Source organism: Plecotus auritus (genome assembly GCF_963455305.1).
Source record: "Plecotus auritus genome assembly, chromosome: 7".
NCBI classification, from domain to species: Eukaryota; Metazoa; Chordata; class Mammalia; order Chiroptera; family Vespertilionidae; genus Plecotus; species Plecotus auritus.
In genome coordinates, this window is record NC_137774.1 from 105,887,294 (window position 1) to 105,907,356 (window position 20,063).

The window sequence follows — 20,063 nt, forward strand, 5'->3', positions numbered from 1 at the left end:
ATAAACATATTTTATAATTGAAGAATTATATATATTATTTGTAATAGGTACAGAAATAGTATATTGGTTCCTTTCTAACAAGTAATTCTACTTTTTTTCAATCCTCATGTCAAACACTCATACAAGGCATATTTATTTGCTAAGATAGTATGTTCAAGTCCCCACTTATCCTCTCACCAATCTTATTTCTATTAAAAAGTAACATGCAGTTAATACTTTTGGGGAATGATATCTTCTTTGACTTGTGTATCGAAACAAAAGTGGTGCCTTAGGGAAGAAAATGACCTGCAATTAAATATATTTCAGGAAAACATATGTTCTTAGTTAGAATTAGACCTTCTACTTGTCCTTTCTTCAATGCCTGTGATCAGACTTCCTTGAACTATTTACTACATATTTGTTTAGGTTTAGATATACACTTCGAAACTATAAAACCAGCTCTTTTAGGGGGCATAAAATGAGCTACCATTAGAAAATACATTTTGAACTGCCACATTTAATTTAGATACCTAAGCTGGCTATGAAACCGACAAAAACTTCTACCTATCCATATGGTCAGGAAGGCCTAACAAATTCAACTTGAGATGATATATGTTTATTTGTACATAAGAAGTCTAAAAATATATTTATCAAAATGTTTATAGTAGGAAGTTCCCTCTGGGGTCTGGCAGAACAGAGAGTATAAACAAATAAGACAGATCTATCCCACAAGACACCTATAGAGACAAATCTCATTATATTAAAAATATGTCTTCCAGATATCCTGTCAATGGAAGTTTGAGTTTAAAAACTTTTAAAATCAATCAACTATGGACAGCAACTACAACATTTATTTTCTGAAATACTGAAATAATCCAAACTCCCAATTCTTATAAGCGACAACATAAAAGCACAAATATAAATAAGGGCATAAATTATATATATTGAATATTTATTTGGGAGACATTTAACACTTGTATTACTCAGATACCTCATATAAGAATGTGATTTACTATCAATAGCTCTGTTTGTTTAGGACATTTCTGAAATAAAATCCCTTCATGTGAAGAAAAGGCATTTTGAATCTCTCTCTCTCTTTCTCATTTTCTCCCCCTCTCTGACTTTCTGAAAACAATAAATTCAATCGATATTATTTTTTACAGACAGCCATGCTCATATTTATATATATTCATAGCATAAAGTACTGTGCACTTCAGTTCAACTACTTCTGAGACAAACATTTTATTGAATGAAAAGAATTAACATATTTACAAAGAGAGAATGTAAAAGCTATCTGTTTTGAAATTTTAAGGATAACCCTACAGCACTCATTACAATTCTTTTTCTTTATGATTTGAATCTGTCTCCCACATTATGAAATGAATCATTATTAATCTACAGTAGAAAGAAAAGCATAGCAAACCCTGAACTGTTATTAAATCATTAAATTCAGAAAAAAGTAAAAGTGTGCAGAGAAGCTCACACTGGAATCACTGGATAACTACTACCAGCTCATTTTTAATTTCTTTCCTATATTATTTCCAAAGCAAAGTATACTCATTATATTCAGGAAAATATACTGTAATGTGTTTGACTGCATGGGGCTGCTTTCTTATTTTTATCAATGTAATTGTTAAGTTCTGTATTCTACGGTTACTCAGTATACCTTTATATCCATGGACCCTCCTTGATACCTAAAGGTATCATCAAGTATGTAAAAAATGCATCTAGGCAATAAAACAAAAATAGGACAGTAAAAACAATATGGTGTTCACTTTTGTTTTTTTTGAAAGCAAAAGTATTCTTAACAATTGCTTGCTTGCTGTTGGCTCACGGAACTAGAGAATGTATATTAGAATCTTAGTCCTCAGAAAATTATTTCCCTTAGCTACTATTTGTCTTAGAAGTGATAAACCACATAATTTACAAGAAGAAAACTACTGAGTCCTTCAGAAAACACAACCTGGCAGTCTGTCTTCAAAGCAAAATGATGAGGTGGCAGGTGTGTGATGCGGAAAGTGGTCTTCAGGAACATCAGGTAAGAGAATCCAGCTGTGCCTGGATGGTCTCTAGCTATTTACAAAGACAGAGAGAGAGAGAGAGCTGGTAAAGAAAGAGAAATTCATATGAAGTGCTGTTTAGAAACATGCAAATAGAAGGGAAAGGATGGCATTGGCAATTATTCTTATTAAATCCATTCACAGCAATAAATACACCACTTAATTTTTTTTCTTTTTTTGTGATGATATTAGAGTTAGTGCTTGCTAAATTTTCAAATTTGTAAAGGAGGATTTCTAAATAATACTGTTTTAAGTACACCCAGCTGTGTCATTTTAAATGCTCATTATATATGACTTTTAAAGGTGTGTGTGGGGGAGAAATTCCTGGATTACAAAATCAGTATTTGGAAAGAATCATCAAAAATACTCAAAGATAAATCTTTAAGGCCTGGCATCTTCCTTTTCTTTGCAAACAGAAATTAAAATATTTAACATTACTTTATATCTAATGTGCCAGTGTGGCTAGGTACCACACAAGTCATTACTTATTGTTTACAGCAATACTCCTATTGCTTTAATTAAAACCATTTCCATTTTCTTCCTGATTTAGTTTGTCAGATTCTCATCTCAGCAATGCTTCCTACTGTGAAACATAAGGTGTTTACAAGTCAAGTTTAAATAACTTAGTTCCATAATAGGGAATATAAAAATAAGAATTCATAAATAAAGGAAACATTAGGAAAAAAACCCACTTCTCAGAAATTACTTTTAAAATACTAACCTTGTTATAGAAATCAAACAACTCCTTGTGATTGAATTCCACAAGAACTTTCTCCAGACTCTATAAGAAAGAAAAAGAATTTAATTGTATACAATTTATAGGTGTTTTTTTTCTATTCAGCTAGCCCCCAAATATGCCATCTTATTCTGAGTAGGTTTAAAAGAAATACAATATAAATGTTACCTGCTCTACTTAATGTCATTGTTCCTAGAACTCACAAACACACTTAATAACACTCCACATTAGCAAAAGGTTTCAACTCTATAGAGACATCTGTTCTTTAGTTGACTCTGCAAAGTTTAATAAAATAGATGCCAGCAAGAGAACAATTTCATTATCTATCTTTTCAAGACAGAGATAATACATGAGATTATATTTCATCTTTCTCAGCAGTCCATTTGAAATCTGGTAAATGCCACTACATAAAGACACCGGGGGCGGCATATCTGATTGGATCCATCCAGCCATTAATGCCTCACATCAGCACTGCTGCTGTCTCTAAGCATCTAACAGTTATGATCTTAACATGCTGAGATTGCTACCTTTTTCAATGTACAGACTCAGCAAAAGTTAACAATTAACACAACAGCTACAAAGCTGGGACTTAAACATGCTCCTTCCTTTTAACCCACAATGACTTAGAGAAGACCTCAAGAATAAGGGAGGAGGCAGCCGATCAATGACTCTCTCACCGTTGATGTTTCTATTGCTTTCCCTCTCCCTGAAATCAATAAAAAATGTCAAAAATTCTAAAAATAATAATAAAAAAAAGAATAAGGGAGAATATAGAAGTGGTTTTAAGTGTTTCATGTCTATATGTAAAGAGATTATCTTTAGAATTTAAGAATCTATGTTTATCCATGGAGTGGCCAAGAGCAATTGTTCTTTAGGAAGGTAACAATGGAGCCTAAGATAAGGCTAAAAATGAAAGGGGAGCTGGCCTGCTCCCCACATTGCCATGTTCTGGCATGAAACCCCAAAGAGTCTAAAATTTTAAATTCAAATCTGGCCTTCTAGGACATTATTAAGGTATATTATCCAGAAAGGAGTAAGATCAATTTCATTTAACAGGTTGGTAGCTTTATTTATGATTCTAAATTTAGACATACCGTAGGTCCTCGGGTTACATCGGAGATATGTTCCTATGGCGTGATGTAACGCGATTTTCGCTCTAAATCAAAACCCACCTACAGCACCTACGTCACTCACATGGAGCACACACACAGCAGTAATGAAGTGAAACAGTAAAAAAAATTTAAAAGAAAGATAACAATTCCTGACCTTTATTTGTGGTAAATAAATAATAAAAAACATAAAGCACATATGTATATACGTCGAAATGACAGAACTTTTTTTTTTTTTGTAAATAAATGGGAGAAGGCGGCATAACCATGGAATGATGTACATCGAGTCCGATGTAACCCAAGGACTGTCTGTATGGTCCATGGCTCCATTTTTACTGTTGCTTCAGGCCTGAAAATATTAGGAAACTAATATTTCCTAAAACTTTTCCATGACATTTTAAAGGAAAACACTCCTAGCTTTCCTTTTTTTTAAATTTTTTTTTAAAGATATTTTATTGATATTTTTACAGAGAGGAAGCGAGAGGGATAGAAAGCTAGAAACATCGATGAGAGAGAAACATCGATCAGCTGCCTCCTGCACACCCCACACTGGGGATGTGCCCGCAGCCAAGGTACATGCCCTTGACCGGAATCGAACCCGGGACCCTTCAGTCCGCAGGCCGACGCTCTATCCACTGAGCCAAACCGGTTTCGGCTCCTTTTTTTTAAATTTGTGGATATTGTACCAACCTTTCAATCCTTGAGAATATAATTAGAAAGTCACAAATTTGCTTAATGGCAAACCAAATTCAACTCTCTAACTTTATTATTTATTCCTCCAAAAATGTTTGGAAGGGTCTGTCCATTAAGGAAGTTATGTTTTCAAACAACTTCTTTTCAGCTTACTGTGAGGACCCAAAGCTGAAAAGAAGTTGTTTGAAAATGGTAGTCTAGACCCAACAAGGATGTAAGAAAAGCATTATGTTTAATGAGAGTTCAACTGTTCGTATTTAAGGGGTGCGTCTCTTTGGATTGTCTAGCTCTACATATATCTTCAAACACTTTATATCGCCCTGGACTTTAAACCAACTCCGGGTTCATTAGTATCTTTGTTAAGGGAAGAAGAGGAGTAAATAAATTGGAATCCAAACCCTCCCTATCTCAGCTATCAGTAGCAACTCTAACAACAGGCTTTCTGGAGGAAGACGTAGAAAATCCTGGCTGAAGTCATTTTATAGGCTGAATTTGACAATGGATTCAATTATTCACTTGCTTCCTGTCTATCACTGTCATTAGATAATGAGACTTGATTAGTTGGTCCTACCCTGCCTCCCCACCCCAAAAGAGTCAGAAAGATCATCTGGATAATAAGATGTAGCCTATCCTATATAAAAAGGCTAATATGCAAATCGAATGAACAGCAGAACGACCGGTCACTATGATGTGCACTGACCACCAGGGGGTAGACGCTCAATGCAGGAGCTGCCCCTTGGTGGTCAATGCACTCCCACAGGGGAAGTGCCGATCAGCCAGAAGCTGGGTTCATGGCTGGCGAGCGCAGCAGCGGTGGCGGACAGCGCTAAGGATGACCAACTGCCAGCTTCTGTGGGGAGCAGGCCTAAGCCGTCAGTCGGACATCCCCCAAAAGCTCCTGGACTGCGAGAGGGTGCAGACCAGGCTGAGGCACCCCCCACCTCGAGTGCACAAATTTCGTGTACCGGGCCTGTAGTTATATAATACTAACTAAGAGAAATATCTTAGTGCCATAAAACTACATTTTCAAGTTATCAAATGTATCATCAATTTGTCAATCATATACCAAAACTACTTTTAAACTAGAACTAAACAACTCTAATCTTACTTGGGGAAACCAATTAAATATAAATATTTTAATATATGTATATATAACATATATATCTAGATATATGTACACACACACACCTTTAGATAGTATGGTACTTCATTTTTTTAAAAATATATTTTTATTTTTTTGTAATATATTTTTACTGATTTCAGAGAGGAAGGGAGAGGGAGAGAGATAGAAACATCAATGATGAGAGAGAATCATTGATTGGCTGCCTCCTGCAGGTCCCACACTGAAGATTGAGCCCGCAACCCAGGCACATGCCCTGACCGAGAATCAAACCTGATCTACTGACCAGTAATTGAACCATGACACTCAACCACTGAGCTACGCACGTGCCCTGACCGGGAATCGAACCGTGACGTTCAACCACTGAGCTATGCCGGCTGGGCAGTACTTCACTTTTTTACATAGTCAAGTGTTTAAGAAAAAAGTTTACAAGAACATTACATCCTCATTCTTCCAGTAACCAGGTACAAAGGATATGTTTATACAAGGAAAACTGTATTTTAAGTAAAAACATGTTAGAGAAAGAGCAGAGAGTTTATATTGTCTTCCAAAGGAATATAATGACTAGATAATTAATGAAAAGTATTTCTGGGAAGACTTTTTGTTGCTTGTTTATTTAACAGAAGTATCAGTGGATACTGCTATTATTTACCATAACTCATTAAAAACTTACTAGATTTGTGTGTGGTTTTTGTTTGTTTGTTTGTTTTAATATATTTTATTTGATTTTTTAACAGAGGAAGGGAGAGGGATAGAGAGTTAGAAACATCGATGAGAGAGAAACATCAATCAGTTGCCTCCTGCACAACCCCACTGGGGATGTGCCCACAACTGAGGTACATGCCCTTGACCGGAATCGAACCCTGGACCCTTCAGTCCACAGGCTGACGCTCTATCCACTGAGCCAAACCAGTTAGGACTAGATTTGTGTGTGTGTTTTTTAAAAAAGAAGTAATTCCATAATATCTAACTAGGCCAAGATATTGTTATACATGCCCTCTACATAAATGAATACTTTTTAAACATAAAAATAAAGTAAATAAATAAGATAGCTTTGTTTTATTTCACTTTGTTATTGCTATTGCTTTATTGGAGATAAAGAGGGTGGTGGATTTGTACTGTGTCATCCACACAATTGCACGGTCCCTCTTAAGACAAAAGTAAGATGGAGGCCACTGCTAATGATACCTGCTCAAGTGAGAATAAAGCAGGGTAACATTTTTTTAGTCTCCTCGGTTCTACACAATCTTCCTTGATCTAACTTTCTAGTTTTATTTCCCACAGGACCCTCAAAAAACCCATATTCCAACCAAACTGATGTACTCATTATCTCTCACATATCCCACACTTTCTTCCCTATTTTTGCTCATGTGGTCTCCTACTTTCAGATCAACTGTGGTTCTAAATAGGTAAGATAAAACAAAAAACTAAAAGAAAGTATAAGTGAATATCTCCATTACCTTGGGGTATATAAAGACTCCTTCAAAAAGACATGAAAATATACTAACTATGTAATCTTTAGTTGCATATAAGCTGTTAGTAAATAATATACTAACTATAAAGAAAATGATTGATAAGTTAAAATACATTAGATTTCATCAAAACACATCATCAAAAGAGTTAAAAGGTTAGCCATCAAGACTCATATGTAGAATACATAAAAATCCCTACAAATGAAAGAGACAAAACTCAGTTTAAAAATGGACAAAAATATATGTAAAATCATTATATTATACATCAAAAACTAACACAATGTTATGTCAATTATATCTCAAATTTTTAAAAAGCCACCTGGGTGGTAGTGTTTGGCTTGGGAGAAGGAAGACACTATCAGAAGATTCTTATGATGCCAAATAGATTGTTCAAAGAGACTCCACTCTAGCTAATGTGAATGCATTTGGAGGCCTGGCTGGGGGTGGAATGCAAGAGGTGGAGGAATTAATAATTAGGAACACAGCCCTTCTCCTGGTAGACTTCCTGGCAGTTTCCCTGGCTGAGAAAGGTGTCCAAGAATGCCCTGGATTGACAGATATTCTCTGGTTAAAGGAAAAAAAGAAAAAAAGACAAGAGACTTGAACAGACACTTCACAGAGGAGGATGTCCAAATAGCCAAAAACATACAAAAATATATTAGAAACCATATTGCTGGGAGGGATGGAAATTTGTATAACCATTCTGGAAACTTGTTTGGCAATCCTATATAATAATAGAGTAATATGCAAATTAACCATCACTCCGCTACACCCACAAATCACGCCCACCAGCCAATCAGGAGTGAATATGCAAATAAACCCAACCAAGATGGCTACAGCCACAGAGAGCAGGAGGGAGGCATGGGTTTCCCCAGCGATGGAGGAAGCCAAGCTTTCCGCCTGCCCTTGCCGGCCTAGGCCTCCACTCAAGGCTACAAAGTTGCAATGATAGAAGATACATAAACCCAAACAGAAATGGCAGCAGCCATGGTGCTGGAAAGAGCAGGAGGCTAGGGTTGCCCTGGGCGATGGAGGAAGCCAAGCTTTCTGCACACCCTGGTTGGCCCAGGCCTCCACTCAAGGCTACAAAGTTTCAATTACAGAAGATACATAAAAAAAAAATGGCTGCCACCACGGAGCAAGCAGAAGGCTTGGCTCTGCTCCAGGCTACAAAGTTTCAATTGTAGAAGATAAATAAACCCCAGATACCAGGGCATCCGCTTGGGTTGCCAGGGGGCATGGCCGGCCTGCAAACCACCACAGGCCCCTCACCCAGTCCGCCCCTCGCCCCAAGGGAACCCCCACCCTGATCCGGGACACCCTTCAGGGCAAACCAGCTGGCCCCCACCCATGCACCAGGCCTCTATCCTAGCTAATAAAAGAGTAATATGCAGATTGACCATCACTCCAACACACAAGATGGCTGCCCCCATGTGGTCAAAGATCCTGCCCCCATGTGGACACAAGATGGCCACCACAAGATGGCCAGCAAGGGAGGGCAGTTGTGGGCAATCAGACCAGCAGGGGAGGGCAGTTAGGGATGACCAGGCCTGCAGGGAAGGGCAGTTAGGGGCAAATAGGCTGGCAGGGGAGCAGTTAGGCATCAATCAGGCTGGCAGGGGAGTGGTTAGGCTGGCAGGCAGAAGCAGTTAGAGGCAATCAGGAAGGCAAGCAGGCGAGCAGTTGGGAACCAGCAGTCCTGGATTGTGAGAGGGATGTACGACTGCCCGTTTAAGCCCGATCCCACTGGGCAGTCAGACGGGCAGTCAGACATCCCTCAAGGGGTCCCAGATTGGAGAGGGTGCAGGCTGGGCAGAGGGACACTCCCCTCCCCCATGCACGAATTTCGTGCACCAGGCCTCTAGTATTTAATAAAGTTGAATATATGCACAACCTATGACCCAGAAATTCATTCCTAAGTATAATATAGCACTCAACAGAATTGTACCCATTTGGATACCATGAGATCGGTAAAAGAATATTGATAGGATCATATTCAAAAGAACCAAAAAATGGAAGTAACCAAAATTTCTTTTAGCAGAAGACTCTATGAACATTGTAGTACAGTAATACATTGAAATATTATACAGACATTAAAATAAACTACAGCTAAATACAATATCTTGTATGACTCTCACAAACATAATGTTAGAGACAGGAACTGAAGAACGCATACCGATTGATTTTGTTTATATGAAGTTTAAAAACAACAAAATGTTTTAGAGAAAAATACTTAGGTGTTAAAACTATAGAGTAAAGCAACCAAGATACTATTAGAATAATGACTTCCTCTGCCAATGTAATGCCAGCAGTGATAGAGAAGTGTGAAAACTTCAGATTTGATTTAGAGGTAGAAGAGATAGCACTTAGTGACAGACTTAAGTTGGGGCGGAGGGGTTGAAGGAATAGAAAAAGTCAAGAATGACTCTCAGGTTTCTCTGGCAAGAGAAACTGCATAGATGTAACTAAGATAGGAAACTCTAGAAGAGAAGATTTGAAGGGGGGAATCAAAAGTGCAGTTTCAGACATAATTAGCTTGGTGTCTGTGAGATTTCCCTGAAAACATGTGAAGTAATTCTGGAAAGCCAGAAAAGAGATTTAGGTAAAAGAAAAACATTTGAAAGTTACTGATATATTGATATTTAAAATTGTAAGAGTGGATGAAATTGCCTTAGAAAAGAATGCAGTATGAGAAGAGAGGGTAACCTGGGCTGAACCCTCTTTAGGAATGCCAATATTTAGGGTAGGTATGTGTTCCATAAATGATGAGTATCACTAGATTAGCATGTGTTTTCTATGTGGTATGTGGTAATATATGGTGGGCATTTATTACATGGATCAAAGTAATTTAGTATGTTAGTATACAGGCAATAAAACTGGTGGCTTATTTTAAAATATGCCTTCAGTCTTCCATATTCCAGTAAAACCCATTATAATCACTAATATTGTTAACTAAACATACACAGACTAGAAGACTTACTCTCTTTCTTCTGCCTTATACATATAAGATTACAACTCAGGACCCATTTAGGAAATTAATTACTTAAATTGTCTAAGCTGGTCTCATGCATTAATAATAATACCAAACTTAAACTTCTGCACCTTATCTGAAAACACTGCAAAGTAAAAATGAAAGTGCAAAGATTAACATCCTGCCAATTTCTTAAAAGAGAAGATATATTGTTCACCCATTCCTTTTCATCTTTAATTTGTAATCCTGTCTACAAGTACCTGGATAATGTTGCACATAGCCATTAGCAAAATTTCCATGGAAACAATCTAGTGAGGGCTTCAGAGGGGTCTAGCTTGATGAAAGCTGACAGTAAAAATGTCCTTTGCTTTCCCATTAGTTAGGAATTAGGAACACATACACATTTTCCAAGAGAGAAATGTATTAGCCTCTCCATAAATTATCTAAGCCGAAATAGCCTCTAAATAATACAGATATAAACCAGATAAGAATTAAATCAAATTTACATTGCTTAGCTTTTAAACTTAAATTGGATATCAGAATTAGAAATGATACAATTATCTTTTCACCTAGAAAATTATGAGTGGAGGATACTAGTAAAAGTAAAATTACTACTACCTTATAAGTAGGAAGTGAATGAAATAAAGGATCTCCCTGAGGATTTTCTACTGTGAAAAAAAATTATGTAAAACTGTGCATGAAATACACTCACTAAATGTGTAATCAGAAGTATCTATTTCAGCTGTTAAAACATTTAACCCGTTATCTGTATATGCCCTTTCATTCTGGCTAAAATATTACTTTGTTTTTGTATAGACAATACAATGTGTCTGGCAGTCATATCATCACCATTTTCTGTCCTCTTAAAAATTACAATGTCCTATGCATGAGCAGATCACAAACTTGGGGCCAAAAAAAATGCACCGCATATAGTAAAATTAATTGTAATTTATTCTGTGTATGCTGATATGTCATTATGATTTTCAGCTTTGGCATTGAAATATTTAGCTATGGTTGCTGAATATAATCAGCAAGATAAGAGGTTTTGAATATGATTACATGAAGCTCCTTATATATAGTGAGAAATTATATTAAGGTTAGCACTGAGAACTATGAAATGGAGCTTTTTTCCTGTAATAAATATTATAGGTGATGCTATCTTTTTTTGGGAAATTATACTTTATTCTAATTATAAGTACTTATCTGATTATTGAAGCATTATCATTACAGGTTTAGAATAGCTGCATTACTTAACTTTTCAAAATGTGTATTAGTATCCTAGCTGACGAATTCCAGGTAAATTACAGATACCAAACAGAAACCATATTATGTTTCCAGTATATAGTTTTAAAGACTATGAGCTCAATGCCATTTGTTCATCAAATCACTTTATTGTCTTCATACACATAAATTTAGATGAGGTGTGTGTACTTTCAAGAGCTACAGTGTATTTTGCATCCTAAATTAAATAACCTAATATAATTTGCAGTGTTAATAAAAAGTAATTAAAAACGTATGTTGGTTTTATTTTTTTCTATTTTGTGCTGTCATGTCAGTGTTCAAGGAAAAGAGGAGCAATATGTGCACCTAAATGAGTATTAATTTCAATTTAGTTACAATTTACATCTCTTCTAAGCTAACTGAAAGCTCTGTTTCTGCAAAATAAAAAGGGTAATTTCAGCATTTGCTTCATGTTATGAAGGGTACTGAATTTATCATATAGGGGGACACCTGAAAATCCACTGTTAACCTTAACATAATAATGGGACACCCCCTATCTTACTCTCAACACACTGGGCCCAAAGTCTGAAAAAACAGGCAAACACAATAACTCATTTAATTATGGGGTCAATAAAGGCAGTAACTGTTTAGAAGAAATTGTTAACTTATAATCATGTTGTTCCATTACAGATTTTTAACTTGTAATGGTGACAGATGAAGACTGAGCTCATTTTTTCATCCAAATTAATTTCCTGCTAACCTAATTAACAGATTACGATTTGCAAAATCCTCTTGGAATTATCAAATAAACTAACAATGCATATTCTAAAAACCGAAATGGTTCTAAACACATTGATATTTTTTATAATACTGAGTATATCAGGCGCTCATAAATAAGGTTTCTATTTTACATTTGATATACAGTGTTTGGGGAATATTACTATGAATTCAACACAAATAGTATTGGCAGATAGTTCAGTCTGTACTTGAGTAAATGGTGGAGCATGGGTTTTATTTTTAATTTTGGGAAAATAATAAGATTGGAGAATTTAACTTATAATTTTTAAAACATATTTATGGAAATACTGATTTATCACACAGCTCACCCATTTTAAGTAAATAATTCAGCAGTTTTTAGTATATTCATAGAATTGTACAACTATCACCACAATTAATTTTAGAGCATTTTCATCACCTAAAAAAAGAAACCCCATACCCTTTAGCTATCATCTACCAACACTCCTAACTATCCTTGCCTCCCCGCTCCACTCCCTGCCATTCTAGGCAACCAGCAATATACTTTCTGTGCCTATAAATTTGTCTCTTCTAGAAACAATATAAATTTTAAATAGATCCCTGATGCACCCCATTATTTAAGGAACGAGCTATAAAAAAGTGGAGCTCTGAAAACACAAAAATTGAGGAATGCCTTGAGAGGCAGGATAAAAACTAGAAACGTGCTATCATGGACCCTAAGGAAAGACAGAGTTTTAAATAGGAAAGGGTGATTTAAGTATCAAAGGCTCCCAAGAATCAACTGAGAAAAGGACTAATACATTTTAGATTCAATGACAAGGAGAATGTTACTGACACTGGCAGAAGTATTTTTGGTGGATTGGTGAGGAGAAGCCAATCCCATTTGATTAGAGGGGTGAATATAAAGTGCGGAAGTCAAATGAATGTAGACCAGGAGTTGGTCAACTATAGTACACAGGTCAATTCTGGCTAGCTGTCAGCTTTTGTAAATAAAGGTTCATTGCAACACAGACACACTCATTGGTTTGTATATTTATTTTCTACTAGAGGCCCGGTGCACAAAATTCGTGCACGGGTAGGGTCCTTAGGCCTGGCCGGCGATCAGGGCCTATCAGGGCCTTCCAGCTGCTGGCTGGGGCCTTCCTTCTGGCTGCTGGCCGGGGCCTTCCTTTGTTCCACACCGTCTCCCAATGGTCAGCGCACACCATAGCGAGCAACAGAACTCCTGGTCACCCGGTCAAACTCCTGTGGGGACACTTTGCATGTTAACCTTTTATATATATAGACTAGAGGCCCAGTGCACAAAATTCGTGCATGGGGAGGGGTGTCCCTCAGCCCAGCCTGCACCCTCTCCAATCTGGGACCCTCAAGGGATGTCCGGACATCCCTCTCACAATCCAGGACTGCTGACTCCCAACCGCTTGCCTGCCTGCCTGCCTGCCTGCCTGATTGCCCCTAACCGCTTCTGCCTGCCAGTCTGATCACCCCCTAACCACTTCCCTGCCTGCCTGATCGCCCCTAACTGCCCTCCCCTGCTGGCTGGTCACCCCTAAATGCCCTCCCCTGCTGGTCTGGTCACCCCTAACTGTCCTCCCCTGCAGGCCTGGTCGCCCCCAACTGCCCTCCCCTGATGGCCCAGTCACCCCTAACTGCCCTCCTTTGCCAGTCTGGTCACCCCTAACTGCCCTCCCCTGCTGGCCCGATCGCCCCTAACTGCCCTCCCCTGCCGGCCTGGTCACTCCCAACTGCCCTCCCCTGCAGGCCTGGTCACTCCTAACCGCCCTCCCTTGCAGGCCTGATCCCTCCTAACTTCCCTCCCCTGCTGGCCTTATCACCCACCACTGCCCTCCCCTGCTGGCCATCTTGTGGCAGCCATGTTGTGTCCACATGGGGGCAGCCATCTTGTGTGTTGGAGTGATGGTCAATTTGCATATTACCTCTTTATTATATAGGACTAGTGGCCCGGTGCATGAAATTCGTGCATGGGGGGTTGTCCCTCAGCCTGGCCTGTGTCCTCTCCAATCTGGGACCCTTGTGGGATCGGGCCTAAACCGGCAGTTGGACAACCCCCTTGCAATCCGGGACTGCTGGCTCCTAACCGCTCACCTGCCTGCCTGCTTGATCGCTGCTAATCACTCTGCCTGCTGGCCTGCTTGCCCCCAACTGCACCCCCATGACGGCCTGCTCACCCCCAAATGGTCCCCTCTGCCGGCCTGCTTGTCCCCAACTGCCCTTCCCTCCTGGCCTGATCACCCCTAACCACCTCTGCCTCGGCCCTGCCACCATGGCTTTGTCCGGAAGGTCATCTGGAAGGTCTCATGGTCTAATTAGTATATTACCCTTTTATTAATATAGATAGGATATGACATACTGCCATAACTATAACATATGTACCAGTATCACTCTATGAGAATACATACTTCATGTGATAGGAAGGCATCTAATACATTACACTGTATATGTTGTAGGAAATACTGTATTCGTAGCAATAATATACACCCTGTGGCTTCCCTTCCTGATTTGGGAATGGTTCCCCAGTTCTTTGAACGTTTCCTGGCCCCAACGTATTTTTTTTTTTTTTTTGGTCATTCAGTGTAACTTTATTTACTGTTTATTGCACATGATTTGAGGTCTTTAATTTCTAACCACCAAAGATTCAAAGGACTATTTTTTCCATGAAGTTTAACATTAACATTAGTGAATTCATGTATTCATGTGTTTTTATTGTAAACATCTGAATTATTCACATTGTCATAGATCCTGAACTCATAAGCGTGGACCGTGCACAGGCTGGCAGCAAGCTAGGAAGTCACTCTGCAAGCAAAGAGATACTCTGCATAAGGAGAAAAGTCATAGCACAACATTGAATGTCCAACCTGAGTCACCTCAGAATGTTATATATATTGACTTGTTAATTCATATAGTATCGGGAACTCAACTGCTTGGTTGGTGACGGGGTTGACCTGGTTTTGGGAGAATTATTCCTGAAATAATTAAGGAAAGGGAGGACTCAATCTTTCTTCTTTGTTGCTTGCTCCTCCCCAGCACCTTCATCTTTCTTCTCACCCTCAGCTTCTTGGGCATCTTCTCCTTCACCTTCACCTCCTTCCTCCTTTGTGTCCTCAAATTCATCCTTGGCACCTTTTTCCTCTTCCTCTCCTTCCTCTTCCTCAGCCTCTTCCTTCTCCTTCTCCTCCTTTTCAGCTTCTCCTTCAGAAGGGGGTTCATCCTTAGCTTCCTCGGCTTTTGCAGCCTCAATGGTCTCCTCCACCTCAATCTGCTCCTCCTGGAGGTGGCTGGTGTATTAAGAAGGAAAGGAGCCAGTGGACATAAAGTAGGAGCTGGTCTATAAACCACCGTAGGCAGATCAACCAAAGACCTGGGAACTCTGGGAGTAGTCGCTGGCTATGCTTCCCATGCTGGTGAAACTGAGCCGGCTCTCCTCACCTTCCAAGAGTTTCCTGTAAGCTGCAATGTCAATGTCCAAAGCCATCTTCACATTGAGGAGGTCCTGGTATTCTTTTAAATATCGTGCCATTTCACTCTTTGTAGTTCTCAACTCATTTTCTAATTTGTTGACTGTGTCCTGCATAGCACTAACGTCTGTATTCTGCTTATCTTCTAGCTCTTGCAGCTGCTTTCCCAGCATTTCGTCCATACCCCAGCTTGCTTCCATCTCCAGGGTCTTGGCCTTGAGCAGGCAGCGCACCATAGGTGTTGTGAAGCGGCTCTTGTACCATTCTTCGGCATTCTGCATGTTCTTGGCAGCCAGCTTCTCGTACTGGGCGCGGATGTCCTTGAGCATAGCAGAGAGGTCGGACTTGGAGAACACATCCATCTCCACAGAGATCTGAGCATACTGAATCTGTGCCTGCAGCTCGGTGATCTCCTCTTCGTGCACCTTCTTCAGAAAGGCGATTTCGTCCATCAGGCTGTTGATACACTTTTCCAGCTCAGCGCCGGCAAGAGCCGCCTCATCTGCACCTTTGCGCGCCTCCATCAGCCAGCCCTCTGCATCCTCATGGTTCAGCACCTCTTCCTGGTAGCAGGCCTGCAGGTTGCTCCCAGCCCCTTTGGAGCCCCGGTGCCTCCTAACTGCCCACTTCCCTCTCCTCACCAGGGACTGGGTGCAGCGGGGCGGGGCACAGGCATCCCATTTTCATTAAAATGTTCAACCCGGGCCTGCTCCACCAGTGTCCGCAGGTGGCCCAGGGGCAGACAGTGATCCTGGAGACCCTGGCCACCCCCGCCTGCCCAGGTCCCTGATCACTGCCTGGACCCCGTGGGCGACGTCAGACGCTGCCCGCCAGGCCTGCCTGGTCCCAATCGCCACCTGGACCCCGCAGGTGACATCAGGCACTGTCCATGCCACCTGCCTGGGTCCCCAATCACCGCCTGGACCCTGTGGGCGGCGTCAGGTGCTGCCCGCCCGGCCTAATGGGTCCGATCGTGGCCTGGACCCCGCGGGTGACATCAGGTGCTGCTGATGCCGCCTGCCCAGGTCCCTGATCTCGGCCGGGTCCCCGCAGGCAGCATCAGGCACAGCCCGTCAGGCCTGCCCAGTCCCAATCGCTGCCTGGACCCTGCGGGCGATGTGAGGCGCTGTCCATGCTGCTTGCCCAGGTCCCCGATCACCGCCTGGACCCCGAGGGTGACGTCAGGCGTTGCCTGCCCCGCCTGCATATGCAAATTTACCTTCCATCTTTGTTGGGTTTATTTGCATATCACTCCTGATTGGCTGTGGGCGTAGCGGAGGTATGGTCAATTAGCATCTTTCTCTTTTATTAGTGTAGACTAGTGACCAGGTGCACGAAATTCGTGCACATTAAAAGGGGATTAATTAGAGGAAATAATTTAATATTGCTATTTGCCCTTTCTCTATAATAGAAGTGTCAGAGATGAAAGAAAATTAGTAAAATATATATGAAAACCTTTCTCCTGTCAGAGCCTGGGGCTCACCACGGGACCCAGAGTCAAGTCCCCGCCCACCCACATGCGCCTCAAAATCGTGTGAGACCCAGACCTGGCCGGCCCCACACATTGGGCTAGATCTAGACCTGGCCAGTCCCACCCTTGTGAAGCCCTGCCAGGCAGTGGGCGTAGCCTCAGGTCCCCTGGCCTGGCGCCAGGACGGGAGGCATGGCCTGAGGTCCCCCAGCCCAGACTGGGGTGGGGGCATGCCTTGAGGTCCTCCGTCAAGCCTGCCAGGTGGGGGACACGGCCTGAGATCCCCTGTCAAGCCCCGCTGGGTGGTGGGCATGGCCTGAGGTCCCCCGTCAAGCCCCGCCAGGTGTGGGGGGGTGCAGCCTCAGGTCCCCCATCAAGCCCCACCGGCAGGGGGGCGCAGCCTCAGGTCCCCTGGCCAAGCACCGGGAGGTGGGTGCAGCCTCAGGTCCTCCGTCAAGCCCCACCGACAGGGGCGCATAGCCTCAGGTCCCCTGTCAAGCTCCGCTGGGTGGGAGCGCAGCCTAAGTTTTGCCCCGACCCAGCACTGGGGGATGCACCTTGAGGTCCCCCGCCAAGCCCCACTGAGTCGGGGGCACAGCCTGAGGTCCCCTGACAAGCCCAGTCAGGCAGGGGGGCACAGCCTCAGGTCCCCTGGCCCGGTGCTGGGGCAGGGGGTGCTGCCTGAGGTCCCCCGGCCTGGTGCCAGGGTGGGGGGCACGGCCTGAGGTCCCCTCGCCTGGCGCTGGGGTGGGGGAAGCAGCCTGAGGTCCCCTAGCCCAGCACCAGGACGGGAAGCTCACCTTGAGATCCCCCATTAAGCCCCGCCAGGCAGGGGGCATGGCCTCAGGTCCCCTGGCCTGGCGCTGGGGCGGGGTTGCGGCCTGTGGTCCCCCGGCCTGGTGCCAAGGCAGAAGGCGCAGCCTGAGGTCCCCTGTCAAGCCCTACAGGGGCAGGGGGAGGGCATGGCCTGAGGTCCCCCGGCCTGGCACTGGGACGGGGGAAACAGCCTGAGGTTCCCTAGCCCAGCACCAGGATGGGAAGTGCACCTTGAGGTCCCCTGTCAAGCCCTGCCAGGTGGGGGGCCCAGCCTGAGGTGCCCTGTCAAGCCCTGCCAGGTGGGGGGCGTGGCCTGAGATCCCCTGTCAAGCCCCACAGGGCAGAGGAGGGCGTGGCCTCAGGTCTCTGCTGATTGCTCGTTAAGACTCCTTATGGGAACTTGGCCTCAGCTGTGGGTGCAGCCATCTTTGTGACAGAGTGATGGTCAATTAGCATATTCCCTCTTTATTAAATAGGATGGCTGCTTTCCTGTTACCACAGCAGTGTCATATTGCCTGCAAGCTTAAAATAGTTACTATTTGCCCCTTCGTAGAAAAATGTTTGCCAACCCCTACTGTAGACAAATGTCTTAAATTATTAGTTCTATTTACCAAAAGTGACCTAATAAACAACCATATTCCACATTATGTTCACTACTGCTAGTTAAAAAAGACCTGTCTACATGTAAGTGGAAGTAAGTAAAATAGGCTGTGTTGAATACAGCATAATTACTCATCTCAAGATTGAAATTTCAGGCCCTCTTCACTACCATCTGATGCACTCCTATTTTATAGGAAAGGCTGGTGACAGCTACAGAGGCTGTTAGACCATATTTTTGCAATAAACAGGATGCATAACTTAGCAGCTCTTATTTATATAAATTTTCAAACATTAGTAAAGTCTTACATCATGCAAATCTCCTTAAGAGAACACAAATGTGATTTAAAAATTGATATTAAAACATAAATTTTGTCCCAAGCTTTATCTCTTTTCTAAAGTTCATTAATAATAAGTGCTTTTTTAAAGGATTAGTCCCAATTATTTTATTTTAATCGGTCATGTATTCATATAAAGTTCATAAAAATTTTGTTGGTCAGTTTTAAAACTACATTTTATCAACATTAAGAAGCCAAAGGTTTGAGTCAGAAACATTAAAACTGGACTGTTCGGCTTTTGCAGTCGGACATCCCCCAAGGGGTCCCAGATTGCAAGAGGGTGCAGGCCGGGCTAAGAGACCCCCTGTTCCCATGCATGAATTTCATGCACCTGGCCTCTAGTAGATATATAAAAGCCTAGGTGACCAAACGACCGGTCGACCAGTCACTATGACGCACACTGACCACCAGGGGGCAGACGCTCAACGCAGGAAATCAGAGACAATGAACAAAAGACTTAAAAATGTAAAAATATAATTATTAACTACATCAAGTTTAGAAGAATAATTTTTTAAATGCTACCCATTTATTAATCTTAGACTGGAATATTGAAAATATCAATGAAATGGCAATTAATAACCTCTTTTACCTTCATGTTGTCCCATACACCAAAAAGTTGCGGGTTTGATTCCCAGTCAGGGCACATACCTAGGCTGTGAATTTGATGCCCTGTTGGGGTGTGTACAGGAGGCAACCACTGATGTATCTTTCTCACATCAATGTTTCCCTTCCTCCTTTCCTTTCTAAGAATAATAAAAACATATTCTTGGGTGAGGATTTAAAAAATAATAATGTATATGTGTGCAAACCAAGATGTTTTACAATCTAAGAAATCAAAATAGTTGACAAAAATAATTTCTCAACATATAACTCCATTCATGGAAAAGTTGCAGAGAGGTGCTTAAGAAGAGGCTAAAATATCTGGAAAAAAACAGTATAGTACTTAAATGGTATTTTTAGAAAAAGATATGAAATAACCCTAAAAATTGAAAATATATAATTTAGTATATAAAACCATAAAAATTAACATGAAAATACCTGAAAAAAGATATGAGGCAAAAATATGGCTCAGACTAATCCAAGTTTTTCTAACTTAAACAGAGTAAGATTTTTTTATTTTATTTACTGCTTGAAATCCAAAGGTCAACATAGTCTATGAATTAAAATGTGAAAGTTAGAAGGAGAAATAACAGTCTGCATAATGACCTCAGTATAATTTGGTTCACAAATTGGGTTTGAATCACAGGT

At 41.4% G+C, this 20,063-nt stretch overlaps 1 protein-coding gene and 1 pseudogene across 5 annotated transcripts in view; both read right to left on the reverse strand.

Moving 5' to 3' along the window:
• Nucleotides 1-1,196: 1,196 nt before the first annotated feature.
• COMMD10 (COMM domain containing 10) overlaps nt 1,197-20,063 on the reverse strand; it is a 175,300-nt gene continuing 156,433 nt past the window's right edge. For all 4 annotated transcript variants that reach the window (XR_013961113.1, XR_013961114.1, XM_080678526.1 and 1 more), the window contains 2 exons: nt 2,761-2,820; nt 1,197-2,052 (listed from right to left, as the gene is read on the reverse strand). Coding sequence is in view for 2 of the 4 variants with exons in the window: in XM_080678526.1 (XP_080534652.1) it covers nt 2,014-2,052; nt 2,761-2,820 (99 nt within the window). In the remaining 2 variants the exon portion in view is untranslated. The remainder of the gene's footprint in view (nt 2,053-2,760; nt 2,821-20,063) is intronic.
• Nucleotides 15,128-19,410, reverse strand: LOC308254481 (neurofilament light polypeptide-like; annotated as a pseudogene). Its single transcript has 2 exons — nt 19,405-19,410; nt 15,128-16,240 (listed from the first exon to the last, which is right to left on the reverse strand). The product of its transcript is annotated as a neurofilament light polypeptide-like (transcript).